A 19,260-nucleotide genomic window follows, 5' to 3' on the forward strand; every position below is an offset into this window, starting at 1 on the left:
TTTTCTTGGACTTGCAGGATACTACCGGAGATTTATCGAGAATTTCTCAAGGATTGCTAAGCCCATGACTGAGCTATTGAAGAAGGACACCAAATTCAATTGGACTGAGGAATGTGAAGCTAGTTTCCAAGAGTTGAAGAAACGATTGGTTACATCACCAGTGTTGATTCTGCCAGATCAACGCAAGGACTATGAAGTTTATTGCGACGCTTCTCGTCGAGGACTTGGAGCAGTGCTTATGCAGGAAGGAAGAGTTGTTTCGTATGCTTCACGACAACTTAAACCCCATGAGAAGAATTATGCTACGCATGATTTGGAATTAGCAGCCGTGGTGCATGCATTGAAGACATGGAGACATTTTCTCATCGGAAACCATTGTGAGGTGTACACGGATCACAAGAGTTTGAAGTACATTTTCACGCAGAAGGAGTTAAACCTCAGACAGAGGAGATGGTTGGAGCTCATCAAAGACTATGATATGAGATTGCATTATCACCCTGGAAAGGCTAACGTAGTAGCAGACGCGTTGAGCCGCAAGAGTCATGTCAACACCCTCATGACAGGAGAGTTACCTCAGGAGTTAGCCGAGGACCTACGTGAGCTATGTTTGGAGATAGTCCCTAGAGGCTATTTAGCGACATTGGAGATTCAGTCTACCTTGATGGAAAGGATCAGAGAAGCTCAGAAGACAGACAAGGAGATTGAAGAGATAAAGGAGAAGATGAGCAAAGGAAAAGCCAAGGGATTTCGTGAGGATGAGCACGATACCTTATGGTTCGAGGACCGCGTATATGTGCCAAATGATCCGGAGATCAGGAAGTTGATTTTGCAAGAAGCCCATGATTCACCGTACTCGATTCACCCAGGGAATACCAAGATGTATTTGGATTTGAAGAATACTTTCTGGTGGACCGGAATGAAGAAGGATATTGCGGAGTTTGTAGCAGTTTGTGATGTATGTCAGAGAGTGAAGGCAGAGCATCAGAAGCCAGCAGGATTGCTACAGCCATTGCCGATACCCGAATGGAAGTGGGATAAAATAGGCATGGATTTTATCACGGGATTACCCAGGACTCGTTCAGGCTATGACTCGATATGGGTTGTAGTCGACCGTTTAACGAAAGTGGCTCATTTCATTTCAGTGAAGACCACTTACACCAGTGCTAAGTTGGCAAAGATATACATGACCAGGATAGTATGTTTGCATGGAGTTCCGAGGACCATTGTATCAGACAGAGGAACCCAATTTACCTCGAAGTTTTGGAAGCAGTTACATGAAACATTGGGAACCAGGCTGGAATTTAGTACAGCATTTCACCCGCAGACAGATGGACAGACCGAGAGAGTCAACCAGATTTTGGAGGACATGTTGAGAGCATGTGCACTAGATTATGGATCTAGTTGGGACGACAATTTGCCATATGCGGAGTTTTCATATAACAACAGTTATCAGACCAGTTTGAAGATGGCCCCTTTCGAAGCTTTGTACGGAAGAAGGTGTAGAACACCGTTGTTATGGGACGAAGTTGGAGACCGTCAGTTGTTTGGACCAGATTTGATTAAGGAGTCTGAACAGAAAGTAAGGTTGATTCGCGATAGGCTCAAGGTAGCCCAGTCCAGGCAGAAGAGTTATGCTGATTCTAAACGCAAGGAGACAGTTCACGAAGTCGGAGACAGAGTGTATCTTCGAGTATCACCACTTCGAGGAGTAAAGCGCTTTGGAGTTAAGGGAAAGTTAGCGCCCCGTTTTATCGGACCATACAGAGTGTTGGAACGTATGGGAGAAGTTGCCTATAAGCTGGAATTGCCCGAAGGATTGTCTGAAGTACATGATGTATTTCATGTTTCGCAGTTGAAGAAGTGCCACGCAGAGATGGCTGAGATACCACTGAGAGATACTGTGCCACTGGAAGCGATTCAGTTGGAAAGTGATTTGACTTATGAGGAGAAACCAGTTAAGATTCTCGAGTATGCCAGCCGAGTTACCCGCAGCAAGGTTATCAAGTTTTGCAAAGTCCAGTGGAGTCACCACACAGAAGATGAGGCCACCTGGGAGCGAGAGGAAGATCTACGGAAAAACCACTCCCACCTGTTTTCTAGCCAACCCGAATCTCGAGGGCGAGATTCATCTTAAGGGGGGTAGGTTTGTAACATCCTAAATTTTCAATTTGGAATGTTATACATAGATCTTCATTTGCATATCATGTTTTGTTGCATTTTGACAAAATCCTCGATAAATCCTAAGCAACTCAAGGACCCTCGGAGAGAGTTGGTGATTTTCTCGAATTTTCTTATTTGATTTTTCAAACAAGGATTTTTGGTTTTAATTATTTTTCTCTCCGGAAAAATATTTCATTTTAAATAAACGAGAGGAGAAAATATGACTTCTCCAAAACATTGAAATACTGGAGCAAAAATGTTAAAAACATTATTTGGGATTTATTTGGATTTTATTTGCAATTTTTATTGCATTTAACAATATGCATGTTTTCAAAATATTTATTTTTGATTTTAAAAATGTGCACCCTATTCTAGATTTTCTAACTAGACGGGGAAAATTTATTTCATATTTTTCTGATTTTTATTTATTTTTCTATGCAATATTTTCCGCAGAACTTTAAAAAATATATATATATATACGCGCCCGCGCCGACTGGGCCGAGCCCAGCCGACGGCCCGCCCGCGGCCTCTCCTCCTCCCGCACGAGCCGCGCCGCCCGAGTCCGGCCGCCGCACGCCACCGCCGGCCGACCCCTTCCCCAAGTCGCCGCCGCCCCCCTCCTTATATACCCCCCTCTCTTCTCTCCTCACCCGAGCCGCATCGCCCGCCGCCGCCCGCATCGCCCGCCGCCGCCGCCGCCGGTTGCCTCGACCGCCGCCGCCGGGAGCCGGAGCCGCCCCCCTCGCGCCCCCCCCCCCCCCCCCCCGAGCCCCGCACCCCGCCGCCCGAGCCCCGCCCGCCGGAGCCTCGCCGGAGCCCCGACGAGGTACTGCCGCTGCCCCGTTTCGTCGATTGACCGGTTTTCTGTAAAAAAAAACCTTTTGTTTAAAAAAAACCCCTAGATCGGTTTTCTTATTTCACGAGCGTTCACCGAACCGTTCGTTTTAACGAACGCGTTCGTCGGTTTTTCTCTGTTAACGAACGTCCGTTATTTAACCGTTCGTCCGTTTTTCTTTTTCGTCGGATTTTCTCGTTATTTTCTCAGATTCGATTTCTGATCGAATTTTCGAATCTGTTTAACTTCTCGCTCGTTTATCGGAATCAGGCGATTCAAGCGCCTGGAGTTTTGTCTCGAAATTATCTTTCTGTTTAACCTATTCAAACAAGTTTTTGCTACAGTAAAATTTGACCTAGATCCAGATTAGCAAACGAAGTTTCTTTCTTTCGCCGTTTGACTTTCGTTGCTTCTTTCGAGTTGATTCTTTTTGCAAACCGGAGTTCTTAAGTTGAACTTTCTGGTTGGATCTTTCATTCGAGTTTTACCTGTGCATTAGTTGAGTACTGATTGTATGCTTGTTTGTTTGCGATAGAGTACCCGGAGTGTGCCGCTTGTTACTTCGACTCGCTAGGTTTTGCGGATCATCAGCAAGGCAAGTAACACTTTGATCATACCCCGTTCATACCCAGTTTTATTGCATTAGATCTGTTTTCCTCAAACACATTGCATGATTAGGATCTAATTAAACCGTGGGTATTGGGAAGTAGTTGAGGTAGTACCTATTACCTGTTTTATTTATCAAACCCTTGGGAGTTACTTCTACGTTGCTATTATATGCCATGCTATGCTCGTAGACGTGGATTGGGTTTGAGAGATATTCATGACAGATGTGAGATGCTTAATAATGGTTCAACTTAAGGTGGCAACTAAAACTCACATCTGGGTGGATTGAGGCACCTGGAGAACCCAGTGTTGTCTGTTTGTATATGGTCCGCCACCCAGACTCAAAGGGATCATAAGATTATTCATGCTAGAAACTTCCGTGTGCAGCCACAAGCTATTATGGCTCTAGCATAGCTGAGTAGGTTACAGGATCTCTTGAAGAGGCGGACTAGCAGATGTAGGGGAAAGTAGGTGTACCGTTCCATCCAGAGTAAAGAGTGATTGTTTCTGAAAGACTGTGTCTCGGTCATCCGTTTCTCAAACATCATGCAGTGCGAGAATCAAGCGGAGGCGATCGAGTCTTGTGGGTAAAAGTGCACAAACCTCTGCAGAGTGTACAAACTGATCATGATTAGCTGTGTCCCCGGTTATGGACAACTTGAGTATCTAGTATCTGGATTATCATTTGAATCTCATCGTCGTGATACTTATAATTAATTTTGTTGGGTTAATGATGTTACTTAATTGGGATTGAGTTGGAGGTACCTTCTCAATGTTTCAACCACCATGATAGTTAAATAAAATTTATTCCTTTGCAGTAGGATAAAATTGGCTTTTCGCAAAAACTGTAACCATAGAGCCTTTCCACCAGCCATATATGCATATAGTATAGCATTATCATTGTTCATTGCACATTGGCCATCCTCTTCCGTCCCGCCCCGACGCTGTCGCCGCCCATTTTTCCAGTGCCTCTGCCAGCAGCCCGTGCCGACACACCTCCCCCCAACGCCGCCACAACCCATGTCGCCGGCACCACCGCCTCGCCGCCGGGGCACCGATGCTTCCATCCCACACTCCAACGTCGCCGCGAGCAGGAAGCTGCCTCCCCCGCCCCGGTCAGCTACTTCGTCCGACACCGCCCCCTGTCCTGACGCCGGCTGCCACCTCTTGCGCTTGCGTTGGTTTTTCCCTTGAAGAGGAAAGGGTGATGCAGCAATGTAGAGTAAGTATTTCCCTCAGTTTTGAGAACCAAAGTATCAATCCAATAGGAGATAACGCACAAGTCACCGAATACCTGCACAAACAAACACCAACTTGCACCCAATGCGATAAGGGGTTGTCAATCCCTTCACGGTTATTTGCAAAGTGAGATCTGATAGAGATGGATAAACGACACAGTAATGTTTTTGGTATTTTTGGTTTATGGAACGGAAAGTAAAAGATTGCAAAGGAAGTAAATAGGAAACTAAGATTGTAGATAAGAAACTTATATGATGGAAAATAGACCCCGGGGCCATAGGTTTCACTAGAGGCTTCTCTCAAGATAGAAAATATTACGGTGGGTGAACAAAATACTGCTGAGCAATTGATAGAAAAGCATAAAGTTATTACGATATCTAAGGCAATGATCATGAATATAGGCATCACGTCCGTATCAAGTAGACGGACTCCTGCCTGCATCTACTACTATTACTCCACACATCGACCGACTCCTGCCTACATCTAGAATATTAAGTTCATAAGTACAGAGTAACGCTTTAAGTAAGATGACATGATGTATCGGGATAAACTCAAGAAATATGATGAAAACCCCATCTTGTTATCCTCGATGGCAACAATACAATACGTGTCGGTTCCCCTTCTGTCACTAGGATCAAGCACCACAAGATTGAACGCAAAGCTAAGCACTTCTCCCATTGCAAGAAAAACCAATATAGTTGGCCAAACCAAATCGATAGTTCGAAGAGACTTGCAAAGATATCAAATCATGCATATAAGAATTCAGAGAAGATTCAAATAATATTCATAGATAAGTTGATCATAAATCCACAATTCATCGGATCTCGGCAAACACACCGCAAAAGAGTACTACATCAAATAGATCTCCAAGAACATCAAGGAGAACATGGTATTGAGAATCAAAGAGAGAGAGAAGAAGCCATCTACCTACTAGCTATGGACCCGTAGGTCTGAGGTAAACTACTGACGCTTCATCGGAGAGGCAATGGTGTTTGTAGAAGCCCTCCGTGATCGAATCCCCCTCCGGCAGGACGCCGAAAAAGGCCCCTAGATGGGATCTCACGGGTACAGAAGGTTGCGGCGCTGGGAAAGTGTTTTTGTGGCTCTCGTCATTTGTTTTGGAATATTTGAGAATATATAAGCGGAAGAAATAGGTCGGTGGAGTCACGAGGGGCCCACAGGGGTGGGGGCGCGCCCTACCCCCCTAGGCACGCCCTCTGTCCTTGTGTATGCCTTGAGGCTTCCTTGACGTGCACTCCAAGTCCTCTGGATGTCTTCTGGTCCAAGAAAAATCATCGCAAAAGTTTCATTCTGTTTGGGCTCCGCTTGGTATTCCTTTTCTGCGAAACTCTAAAACAACGAAAAACAGAAACTGGCACTGGGCTCTAGGTTAATAGGTTAGTCCCAAAAATCATATAAAATAGCATATTAATGCATATAAAACATCCAAAACAGATAATATAATAGCATGGAACAATAAAAAATTATAGATACGTTGGAGACGTATCAAGCATCCCCAAGCTTAACTCCTGCTCTTCCCCGAGTAGGTAAATGAAAACAGAAATTTTTGATGTGGAATGCTACCTAACATATTTATCTATGTAATTTTCTCTATTGTGGCATGAATGTTCAGATCTGTATGATTCAAAACAAAAGTTTAATATTGACATAAAAACAATAATACTTAAAGCATACTAATAAGATAATTATGTCTTCTCAAAATAACATGGTCAAGAAAGCTTATCCCGACAAAATCATATAGTCTGGCTATGCTCCATCTTCATCACACAAAATACTCAAATCTTGCACAACCCCGATGACAAGCCAAGCAATTGTTTCATACTTTTGGTGTTCTCAAACCTTTTCAACTTTCACGCAATACATGAGCGTGAGCCATGGACATAGCACTATAGGTGGAGTAGAAGGTGGTTGTGGAGAAGACAAAAAAGAGGAAGATAGTCTCACATCAACTAGGCGTATCAACGGGCTATGGAGATGCCCATCAATAGATATCAATGTGAGTGAGTAGGGATTGCCATGCAACGGATGCACTAGAGATATAAGTTTATGAAAGCTCAAAAAGAAAACTAAGTGGGTGTGCATCCAACTTGCTTGCTCATGAAGACCTAGGGCATTTTGAGGAAGCCCATCGTTGAAATATACAAGCCAAGTTCTATAATGAAAAATTCCCACTAGTATATGAAAGTGACAATATAGGAGACTCTCTATCATGAAGATCGTGGTGCTACTTTGAAGCACAAGTGTGGCAAAAACATAGTAACATTGTCCCTTCTCTCTTTTTCTCTCATTTTTTGGGGCCTTATCTTTTTTTCCTCACATGGGACAATGCTCTAATAATGAAGATCATCACACTTTTATTTACTTACAACTCAAAAATTACAACTCGATACTAGAACAAAATATGACTCTATGTGAATGGCTCAGGTGGTGTACCAGGATGTGCAATGAATCAAGAGCGACATGTATAAAAAATGATGAACTATTGCTTTGCCACAAATACGATGTCAACTACATGATCATGCAAAGCAATATGACAATGATGATGCGTGTCATAATAAACGGAGCGGTGGAAAGTTGCATGGCAATATATCTCGGAATGACTATGAAAAAATCATAATAGGTAGGTATGGTGGCTGTTTTGAGGAAGGTTTATGGTACCGACGAAAGTTGCGCGGTACAAGAGAGGCTAGCAATGGCAGAAAGGTGAAAGTGTGTATAATCCATGGACTCAACATTAGTCATAAAGAACTCATATACTTATTGCAAAAATCTATTAGTCATCGAAACAAAGTACTACGCGCATGCTCCTAGGGGGATAGATTGGTAGAAAATACCATCGCTCGTCCCCGACCGTCACTCATAAGGAAGACAATCAAAAAATATCTCATGCTCCAACTTCGTTACACGGTTCACCATATGTGCATGCTACGGGACTCACAAACCTTAACACAAGTATTTCTCATATTCACAACTACTTACTAGCATGACTCTAATATCACCATCTTCATATCTCAAAACAATCATAAGGAATCAAACTTCTCATAGTATTCAATGCACTTTATATGAAAGTTTTTATTATATCCCTCTTGGATGCCTATCATATTAGGACTAAATTTATAACCAAAGCAAATTACCATGCTGTTTAGAGACTATCAAAATAATATACGTGAAGTATGAGAGTTCATCAATTTCTATAAAATAAAACCACCGCCGTGCTCTAAAAAGATATAAGTGAAGCACTAGAGCAAAATTGTCTAGCACAAAAGATATAAGTGAAGCACAAAGAGTATTCTTATAAATCACGATTCAAGCGTGTTTCTCTCAAAAGGTGTATACAGCAAGGATGATTGTGGCAAACTAAAAAGCAAAGACTCACATCATACAAGAAATCCAAGCAAAACACATATCATGTGGTGAATAAATATATAGCCTCAAGTAAAGTTACCGATAGATGAAGACGAAAGAGGGGATGCCTTTCGGGGCATCCCCAAGATTAGGGTCTTGGCATCCTTCAATATTACCTTGGGGTGCCTTGGGCATCCCCAGGCTTAGGTTCTTGCCACTATTTATTCCATAGTCCATCAAATCCTTACCCAAAACTTGAAAACTTCACAACACAAAACTCAACGGAAAATCTCATAAGCTCCGTTAGTATAAGAAAATAAATCACCACTTTTGGTACTGTTGTGAACTCATTCTTTATTTATATTGGTGTAATATCTACTGTATTCCAACTTTTCCATGGTTCATACCCCCCGATACTACCCATAGATTCATCAAAATAAGCAAACACCACAAAGTAAATAAAATCTGTCAAAAACAAAATAGTCTGTAGCAATCTGAATAGCTCGAATACTTCTGTAACTCCAAATATTCTAAAAAATAGGACAACAGGGGCAATTTGTATATCAATCTTGTGTAAAAAAATCAGAATTTTATCACGCTTCTGTGATTTTTAAAAATTCTGGGACTGAGCGCAAAAGTTTTTGTTTTTTAGCAAGATCAAATCAACTATCACCGTAAGCTATCCCAAATGTCTTACTTGGCACAAACACTAACTAAAACACAAAACCACATCTAACCAGAGGCTAGATGAGATATTTATTGCAAAACAGAACCTAAAAAGCAAAAACAAAAATAAAATTGGGTTGCCTCCCAACAAGCGCTATTGTTTAACGCCCCTAGCTTGGCATAAAGCATGAATAGATCTAGATATTATCATCTTGGCATGCAATACTTCAATTACACACTTATAATTATTAGGACATTCTTTGGTTTTATCAAAGATTGTCGGGGTTTTGGTGCGACATATGCCAACGGGTGGCTTATCATGGTGGGGGGTAGTAAGACGTCGCCGGTGCCAGGAAGCGGGATGAGGCGTAGACTCGTACGCCGACGAACTTTACCCAGGTTCGGGGCTCTCCTAGGAGATAACACCCCTAGTCCTGCTCTTCGGGGTCTCCGCATGATCACTATCTCAACCAGTAGCTACAAGTGGCTCCTTGAGCTGTTTGCTAGAGGAGGAAGAAGGGCAAGGCTTAGCTCTCTCCTCTCTTTACGTGTGGGTGTGTTGGCTAAGGGTCTGAACCCTTTGCATGGGTGCCCTAGGGGGTTTATATAGGCCTGCCCCAGGGGTACAATGGTAAACTGGCCGGGTGTAGGTCCAGGCCGTCAGAGTCTCTTGTGGTCGGCTTCTCCGCTGGTTGCTGGGGCCTGCCGACTGGTGGGCCCCGCCGGCTGTCTTGTACTTGGCCGACAGGCCGCGCCCGCAGCTTGCGGGTCCTGTCGGCTGCTTGTTACTGTAGCCGTGTCTCTAATGACGCTTGCTTTGTCGGGGAAGGCATGGCTACAGTCCCGCCGCCTAACGGGCACTCACTATAGCCATTCCCCGTCTCTTCTGGTTAATGGCCCACAAACTCCTAGGAAGGGGGAGGGCTGCCTTCTGGGTGCCGGCCTCCCCCCTCGGCCGGCCGGCCAGGCTTGCCGCCTTCTGGCTTCTCACTGGCAAGTAGGGCCCGCCGCCTGCGGGCCGTACCGACAGCCCATCGTGGGGGCATGGCCCTTCTGACTTGGGTGATGTCACGGGCGGAGGGGCTACAGTGCCGCGCCGTGCAGGAGATCTCCGGCTCGTACGGTGCATTGTAACCACAACTCACCCTGGATATGGGGGTGGCAGGCTTCACTGTAGCCACGCCCCGTCTCGTCGTCTTTATGGGGGTGCATACTTTGAGGGCGCTTGGGGCCGTCTGCTAGGAGCCGGCCTCTCTGGAGGCCGCCTGCTAGAAGGCGGCCCGCTTCGTGGCCGTCTTCTGGGGTCCTCAGCCTTCTGGCAGCCGGCCGTTTGGACCAGCCGGCCATGGGAAGGCGGCAACCAAGCTTTGGGACTCTGAGGGGCGCAGTCGGCCCCGATGTCTTGAAATGCCATGGGGGGTAGATGAGGCTACCCATGGCCAATAACTCCGACAAAGATCAAATTCCTAGGCAAGAAATCAAGAAATTCCTTTGTGACAATTGGTTCCTTAATAATATCGAGAAAATTGGGGTGAATACTTATCGCTTTGAGATCTTCATTGTCTACTAGAAGATTCACCCTTATTCTTAGGAACATAAGTAAACTTGGCAATCTTAGTAGGAGGAAGATTTTGAATAGTTTTAACGGAAGGAAAAGCGGAACCCAAGTTGGTAATAATATCTTCTAGTTTGCCAATTCTAGTAGAACCTTGATCTATTATTTCATTAACTATTGGTTCCTTTTCCCTAAGATTCTTTAAGGTAACTCCTACTTTAGATCCATATTGCGTAATCTGATTATGAATCTTTTTATCCAAATTTTCAATCAACTCAACAGTAGCAAATTTATTCCCAATAATATCAAGTCTTTGCATTACATGCTCCAAAGTTAAAACAGTACCGTTAACCAAAAGAGGTGGGGGACCTAGCAAATCTATCATAGCATTATAAGAATCAAAAGTATGGCTCCCCAAGAAATTTCCTCCGGTAATGATATCTATAACATATCTATTCCAAGGAGTAACGCCTACATAAAAATTGCGAAGAAGAACAATAGTAGATTGCTTTCGAGTAGATCTATTTTGAGCATTGCAAAGCCTATACCAAGCATCTTTCAAATTTTCTCCTTCCCTTTGTTTGAAATTGAGGACTTCCTTATCAGGAGTGCCCACCATAATGGGAGGACAAGCCATGAGAGCTAATAGGGCGTTTAAACACACGAGCAAACAAAAAGCAGGTGAAGAAGATGAACGGAAGAGGGGCGAAGAAAAGGCGAATCTTTTCAAAAATCGTTTTAGAAGTGGGGGAGAGGAAAACGAGAGGCGAATGGCAAATAATATAATGCGAGAGATGAGAGTTTATGATGGGTACTTGGTATGTTTTGGCTTGGCATAGATCTCCCTGGCAACGGCGCCAGAAATTGGCAAATTGACGGGAGATCAAATCTTGACTTGACTTGGCGTAAATCTCCACAGCAACAGCGCCAGAAATTCTTCCTGCTACCTCCTGAGCTTGCGTTGGTTTTTCCCTTGAAGAGGAAAGGGTGATGCAGCAAAGTAGAGTAAGTATTTCCCTCAGTTTTGAGAACCAATGTATCAATCCAGTAGGGGACAACGCACAAGTCACCGAATACCTGCACAAACAAACACCAACTTGCACCTAACGCGATAAGGGGTTGTCAATCCCTTCACGGTTATTTGCAAAGTGAGATATGATAGAGATGGATAAACGACAAAGTAATATTTTTGGTATTTTTGGTTTATGGAACGGAAAGTAAAAGATTGCAAAGGAAGTAAAGAGGAAACTAAGATTGTAGATTGGAAATTTATATGATGGAAAATAGACCCGGGGGCCATAGGTTTCACTAGAGGCTTCTCTTAAGATAGAAAATATTACGGTGGGTGAAAAAATTACTGCCGAGTAATTGATAGAAAAGCGCAAAGTTATGACGATATCTAATGCAATGATCATGAATATAGGCATCACGTCTGTATCAAGTAGACCGACTCCTGCCTGCATCTACTACTATTACTCCACACATCGACCACCTCCTGCCTGCATCTAGAGTATTAAGTTCATAAGAGCAGAGTAACGCTTTAAGTAAGATGACCTGATGTAGTGGGATAAACTCAAGCTATATGATGAAAACCCCATCTTGTTATCCTCGATGGCAACAATACAATACGTGTTGGTTCCCCTTCTGTCACTAGGATCGAGCACCGCAAGATTGAACCCAAAGCTAAGCACTTCTCCCATTGCAAGAAAAACCAATCTAGTTGGGCAAACCAAATCGACAGTTTGAAGAGACTTGCAAAGATATAAAATCATGCATATAAGAATTCAGAGAAGATCCAAATAATATTCATAGATAAGCTAATCATAAATCCACAATTCATCGGATCTCGGCAAACACACTGCAAAAGAGTATTGCATCGAATAGATCTCCAAGAACATCGAGGATAACATGGTATTGAGAATCAAATAGAGAGAAGAAGCCATCTAGCTACTAGCTATGGACCCATAGGTCCGAGGTAAACTACTCACGCTTCATCGGAGAGGCAATGGTGTTGATGTAGAAGCCCTCCGTGATCGAATCCCCCTCCGGCAGGATGCCGAAAAAGGCCCCTAGATGGGATGTCGCGGGTATAGGAGGTTGCGCCGTTGGAAAAGTGTTTTTGTGGATCTCCTCATTTGTTTTGGAATATTTGAGAATATATAAGCGGAAGAAATAGGTCGGTGGAGTCACGAGGGGCCCACAAGGGTGGGGGCGCGCCCTACCCCCTGGGCACGCCCTCCGTTCTTGTAGAAGCCTCGTGGCTTCCCTGACGTGCACTCCAAGTCCTCTGGATGTCTTCTGGTCCAAGAAAAATCATCGCGAAAGTTTCATTTCGTTTGGACTCCGTTTGGTATTCCTTTTCTGTGAAACTCTAAAACAAGGAAAAAAACAGAAACTGGCACTGGGATCTAGGTTAATAGGTTAGTCCCAAAAATCATATAAAATAGCATATTAATGCATATAAAACATCCAAAACAGATAATATAATAGCATGGAACAATAAAAAATTATAGATACGTTGGAGACGTATCACCGGCACGCTTGTCGGACACCGCTAGGCCAGCCACCTGGTCCAAGGGAGGGGCGCATCTCTTCGTCAGCCAGCTTCTTGGTCGACGCCCACAAGCTGTTCGATAGTTTGCCAACGTACAAAATGGACTCCGCCACGAGTTCTTTTTCCTCAATTTTCTATGCGACTCCGATGATTCCTCGTCCGATGATGAGGAGATGTTGGCTTTCGTCTTGGTCCATGACCACCTTAATAGGCAGCGGCTGTTTTTCGGGGCTCGATCCCGGGGCACATTCCGGTGTTGAATCGCAAACGAGAGAGCGGCCATTTCCTTCTTTGGAATTACTACTTTGACACAATCAACCCGCTGTTCAAACATCAGAAATTTCAGCTGCGTTTTTGTATAGCTAGGCATCTTTTCAACCATCATAGAGAGGGGGTGGTCGGATACGATAACTATTTTGAGTGTAAAGAGGATGCCCTTGGAAAGATTGGCTTATCATCTTATCAGAAATGCATTGCAGCCATCCGGATGCTTGCATGCGGAGTGCCCGGTGATCTCATTGATGAGTACGTCCGTATGAGTGAATCTACATGCCTAGAGTCTATGTACAGGTTCTGCAAGGCTGTGATTGCTATGTTTGGCCCCGAGTACTTGAGAGAGCCGACTGGTCAAGATATAGCCCGCTTGTTGGCGATGAATTCCAACAGAGGCTTCCCATAGATGCTTGACAATATAGACTGGGAGTGGAAGAACTACCCTTCTACTTGGCAAGGGCAGTATAAGGGTCATGCCAGGGCTTGCACTGTCATACTTGAGGCCGTGGCCTCACAGGATCTCTGGATCTGGCACCCTTTCTTCGGCATGGCCGGATCGCACAATGATATCAACGTGCTTCAAGGCTCGCCGGTGTTTGCAAGGCTTGCCGAAGGCAACAACCCGCCGGTGAATGTTACCATCAACGGCCACAACTACGGCAAAGGATACTACCTAGGCGACCGTATCTATTCTCAGTGGACTACTATTGTGAAGACAATTCCCAACCTTGTCGGAGAAGAGAGGAAAAGATTTGCCCAAGAACAAGAGGGTGCTAGGAAGGATGTCGAGCGTGCCTTTGGTGTTCTGCAATCTCGATGGGGTATCGTTCGGTATCTTGCTAGAATTTGGAGCATCAAGAAGTTATGGGAGATGATGACTGCTTGTGTGATCATGCACAATATGATCGTAGAGGATGAGCGCCCGGAACGTATATATTATCAAGGGTTTCAGTTTCAGGATGAGAATGTTATGCCTGAGCATGAAGAAGGAGCGGCGTTTACACAGTTCATCCAATTTCATCATAAAATGCGTGATTGGGAAACCACATGCAGCTGCGTATAACAATAAATACCCATACACACAAAAAGATGCTATCCTCGATCAAGGAAGTTGCACATGAGGAGCACGGATATCTATGTCTGGTGCGATGCAGGATTTAAGTTTGTTTTGTGTGCAACTGGTTGTAATTTTTTATTTTTGCGCACCCCGATGTGTCTAACCTTATATATACCTGTATATATCTGTAGGGATCCTGTATATATACCTGTATATATCTGTAGTGGATACAAGCAAGCTGTAGTACAGGCCTTCATTCATTCATTCGAGAAGTCAGCGATGTCCCAAGGAGAGCAAGCACAATCACGAGCAACGGGGAGCTTGGCTGCTGTTCTCCTCGTAGGGATCCTGCTCCAGTTCGCCGGCTGCAGCCCTCCACCGGACCCGGTGACCTGCACGGATGGCACGTCCAACTGCACGGTCACCAACACGTACGGCTCCTTCACGGACCGCACCATCTGCCACGCGGCCAACGTCGTCTACCCGAGCACCGAGCAGGAGCTGGTCGCGGCCGTAGCGGCCGCGGCGTCGGCCAAACGCAAGATGAAGGTGGCCACCAAGCACTCACACAGCGGCCCCAAGCTGGCGTGCCCCGGCGGCAGCCAGGGCACCATCATAAGCACCGCGCGGCTGAACCGGACGGTTCGCATCGACGCCGAGAGGCAGCTCATCACGGTGGAGAGCGGCATGGTACTCCGGGACCTGATCCAGGCCGCTGCCGCAGCGGGGCTGTCACTGCCGCACTCGCCGTACTGGTACGGCCTAACCATCGGCGGGCTCCTCGCGACGGGCGCGCATGGGAGCGGGCTGTGGGGCAAGGGAGGCGCCGTGCACGAGTACGTGGTCGGTCTGAGGATCGTGACGCCGGCGCCGGCGTGTCACGGGTTCGCCATGGTGAGGGAGCTCGGCGCCGATCACCCGGACCTGGACGCCGCCAAGGTCTCCCTTGGGGTCCTCGGCGTTGTCTCCCAGGTGACTCTGGCCCTGCAGCCGCTGTTCAAGCGGTCAGTGACGTTCGTGAGGCGCAACGACTCGGACTTCACGGCACGGGTGGCCGAGTGGGGCCGTCTTCACGAGTTCGCCGACATGATATGGCTGCCGCAGCACGGCAGCGTCATCTACCGCCAGGACGACCGCGTCGACGTCGCGACACCCGGGAATGGGCTCAGCGATCTGGCCCTTTTTCGTTCCAACCCCACAGCCCTGCTTGTCCGCGCAAGAGCCGCAGAGGAGCGGCTGCAGGAGAACGGCACTGACATCGCCCGGTGCGCGGCGGAGCAGGAGGGGGCCACGAGACAGCTGCCGGCCTTGGGCTTCACGAACGACGGCGTCTCCTTCACGGGGTACCCGATTGTGGGGTACCAGCATCGCATGCAGGCGTCCGGCTCATGCATCGATGGCCCAGAGGATGACCTCCTCTCCTCCTGCGCCTGGGACCCGCGCATCCGAGGCACCTTCCTGTACAACTCCGGCTTCAGCGTCCCACTCTCTAAGGTGTCGGCGTTCGTCGCCGACATGCAACGGCTCCGGGACCTCAAACCAGCCGCGTTTTGTGCCCTCCTTCGTGCGGGTGTTGTCCTCCGCTACGTCAAGGCGTCCTCCGCGTACCTCGGCAAACCCGAGGACTCTGTTGACGTTGACATCATCTTCTACCGCAGCCACAACGAGGGCATGCCGCGCGCCCATGCCGACGTGGTGGACGAGATTGAGCAGATGGCGTTGGGTAAGTACGGCGGCCTGCCGCACTGGGGTAAAAACCGCAGCTTCGCCTTCGACGGTGTCATCACAAGGTACCCGAAAGCTCATAAGTTCCTTAAGGTAAAGAATATGTACGACCCCGACGGGCTCTTCTCCAGCGAGTGGACCGACCAAGTGCTCGGCGTCAACGGGACACCCAACATCATTAAGAAGCGTTGCGCCATTGAAGGACTATGTGTCTGCTCTGACGACTTGCACTGTGCGCCAGAGCAGGGGTACTTCTGTCGGCCAGGGAAGGTTTACACGAAGGCAAGAGTTTGCTCCTCCACCGAGGATTATTAGGGATGACGGCAGGAGGGAAACTTTTGGTCTATGGGACATATGCACCCTATATGGGAAAAAAATTTAATAATTCAACAAAAAGTCAAAAATTCCTGAAAATATTTTTGAAATAAACTTGACCTTCTATTGTACTCGTGAGAAATAAAATCCAAAAAAAAATATCCTTTTGACTTCTTTTTAAAAAAGACAAATTTTTGGCTAAAATAGTGTGAATAGTGACCGATAATAGCAAATAAATTTTGTCTTTTTTGCTGTGAGGTCAACTTTTGTTTTTTTTCGTCGACATTTATATATCAGTGCAAAAGTAAGTCAAGTGTTTTGTCAAAATAGTTCTTACCTATTTTGACTTTTTATGAAAATATTAAAAAAAATCCCCATATAGGATGCATATACAACTAGGAACCAAAGTGTATTTCCCGATGACGGCACCACTTGTTGAACTTGTACTTCCTAGCTCGGTTTAGTAGCTAGCTTAGTTTTCTTTTCAGTTAGCAAAATAAACGGCCGTGTCAACGTGTGCATGTACACTGGATGTGGCCCGGTAGTTTTTCAGTTAGTAGTTAGTAGCTTGGTGCGGCAGTTAGTAATGCATGGGATACCATGCAGAGCAGCGCACGGCACGCACGCATCACCCGCATGGCGAGTGTCGTGGGATGGCACCACCGGTGAGCTCGCGTGCGTGGTTGATCTTTGCAACGACCTGGCTTCGCCCATGCCTCATCTTGTCGAGTGGCCAGTGGGCCGGCCCACTGAGGCCTGTAATCAGACTACTTATAGATAGACGCGTGTGTGGGGTAAGGGCCTGTTCTGCAACGTTCCAGCTCCTGGCTTCGTCAATTCCACACATGAAGCTAACCAGAACGCTCTAGCTCCAAGAAGTTGGAAATCGAGAAGCCGACGACCTGTCTAGTGTAAAAAAGGAGAAGTTGGTGAAGCTGGTCTGGATCAGATCCGTGAAAACCAAGAAGTTGAAGTTGAGACGAATTACACCAGGTTGCCACCGCCAAGTGACTTCCTGCGTACTGGTTCGATTTTCTTTCCTGAAACTCTCACTGTCTCATGTTAGCAATTAGTTTTGGGCCCCAACCTGGCCTGCCAATCCCTCTGAGTTGGGCTGGCAGCCCCATGCCAAACGACAGAAAACGGAAGCTACGATGCCGAACACTTTTTAGTTCGCCACCTGAAGTGAGAAGCTATGCGAGAAGCTGAATCTAGGAAGTTTTTAAGAAGCTGGGCAGTTTCAGAACACGCCCTAAGGCATGTAGGTGTAATCACTGAACCAGATTATCCTCAATCCCAAGCCTTCCTCTGTTCTTCTTCTTCCCCACGTAATTTGCCTCTGTCTCGAGACACCACATCCTGGCGTGACGCAAGGAGCTGCTGCGATCCCGTAACATCTGGTACTCAGAGCCCAAATCGATCCGCATCCTTTGATCCAAAAAATTCTCGTGATCTTCAGATCAATCCATCGATCAGCTCATAATTCCAGGCAAAAGGTGCGATCCCCTCGGGTGATTCCGCGGAAAACACTCCGGTGTGCCTGCGTCTGGTCGAGCAGATCGAACCGTACCAACGGCGCGCTCCAACAAGCCGACGATCTCTGCGCGTATGGCGGCGGTGGAGCTCTCCTTGGCGGATCTGCAGAAATTAGTGCAGGACACGATCCAGCAGAGCAAGGCGGTCTCAGATGCGGGCGTCGCAACATCGGAGCGGGTGAACGAGCTCCAGGACTCTCTCGACAAATACGCATCCTCGTCCGCCAAGGCGTTCGATGCGCTCGCGCAGACGACCACGGCCTCGCTGGGCCGCACTGAGGCCACCCTCGGCCGCGTCCTCATCGCCAACAACTCACTCGACACAGCGATGGCCGAGATGAAGCGCGCGCTGGATGGTGTGGTGCGCCGCGTGGACCAGCTGGAGTGTGTACCAGCGACGGGTACTTCGCAGCCGCCACCACCACAATGCTCCGGCCCAGTGCGTATGGAAGGACAGAGCAGCTGTTGGAAATATGCCCTAGAGGCAATAATAAAATGGTTATTATTGTATTTCCTTGTTCATGATAATTGTCTATCGTTCATGCTATAATTGTATTAACTGGAAACCGTAATACATGTGCGAATACATAGACCACAACATGTCCCTAGTAAGCCTCTAGTTGACTAGCTCATTGATCAATAGATGGTTATGGTTTCCTGACCATGGACATTGGATGTCATTGATAACGGGATCACATCATTAGGAGAATGATGTGATGGATAAGACCCAATCCTAAGAATAGCACAAGATCGTGTAGTTCGTTTGCTAAGAGCTTTTCTAATGTCAAGTATCATTTCCTTAAACCATGAGATTGTGCAACTCCCGGATACCGTAGGAATGCTTTGGGTGTACCAAACGTCACAACGTAACTGGGTGGCTATAAAGGTGCATTACAGGTATCTCCGAAAGTGTCTGTTGGGTGGCACGAATCGAGACTGGGATTTGTCACTCCGTATGACGGAGAGGTATCTCTGGGCCCACTCGGTAATACATCATCATAATGAGCTCAATGTGACTAAGTAGTTAGTCACGAGATCATGCATTACGCAACGAGTAAAGTGACTTGCCGGTAACGAGATTGAACGAGGTATTGAGATACCGACGATCGAATCTCGGGCAAGTAACATACCGATTGACAAAGGGAATTGTATACGGGATTGATTGAATCCCCGACATCGTGGTTCATCCGATGAGATCATCGAGGAACATGTGGGAGCCAATATGGGTATCCAGATCCCGCTATTGGTTATTGGCCGGAGAGGTGTCTCGGTCATGTTTGCATGGTTCCCGAACCCGTAGGGTCTACACACTTAAGGTTCGGTGACGCTAGAGTTGTTATGGGAAATAGTATGTGGTTACCGAAGGTTGTTCGG

The 19,260-nt window shown here is 46.5% G+C and overlaps 1 protein-coding gene across 1 annotated transcript; it reads left to right on the forward strand.

Moving 5' to 3' along the window:
* Positions 1 to 14,579: 14,579 nt before the first annotated feature.
* On the forward strand, positions 14,580 to 16,351 carry LOC123169788 (L-gulonolactone oxidase 2-like). Its single transcript, XM_044587664.1, has one exon. The coding sequence runs from the start codon at positions 14,591 to 14,593 to the stop codon at positions 16,349 to 16,351; it is 1,761 nt and encodes a 586-aa protein (XP_044443599.1). The 5' UTR covers positions 14,580 to 14,590.
* Positions 16,352 to 19,260: the final 2,909 nt, after the last annotated feature.

This window comes from Triticum aestivum, chromosome 1D, assembly GCF_018294505.1.
Source record: "Triticum aestivum cultivar Chinese Spring chromosome 1D, IWGSC CS RefSeq v2.1, whole genome shotgun sequence".
Lineage (NCBI taxonomy): Eukaryota > Viridiplantae > Streptophyta > Magnoliopsida > Poales > Poaceae > Triticum > Triticum aestivum.

Excerpts from the sequence above, each read along its gene's own strand:
- LOC123169788 (XM_044587664.1), top strand. The coding sequence starts at position 14,591 with ATGTCCCAAGGAGAGCAAGCACAATCACGAGCAACGGGGAGCTTGGCT.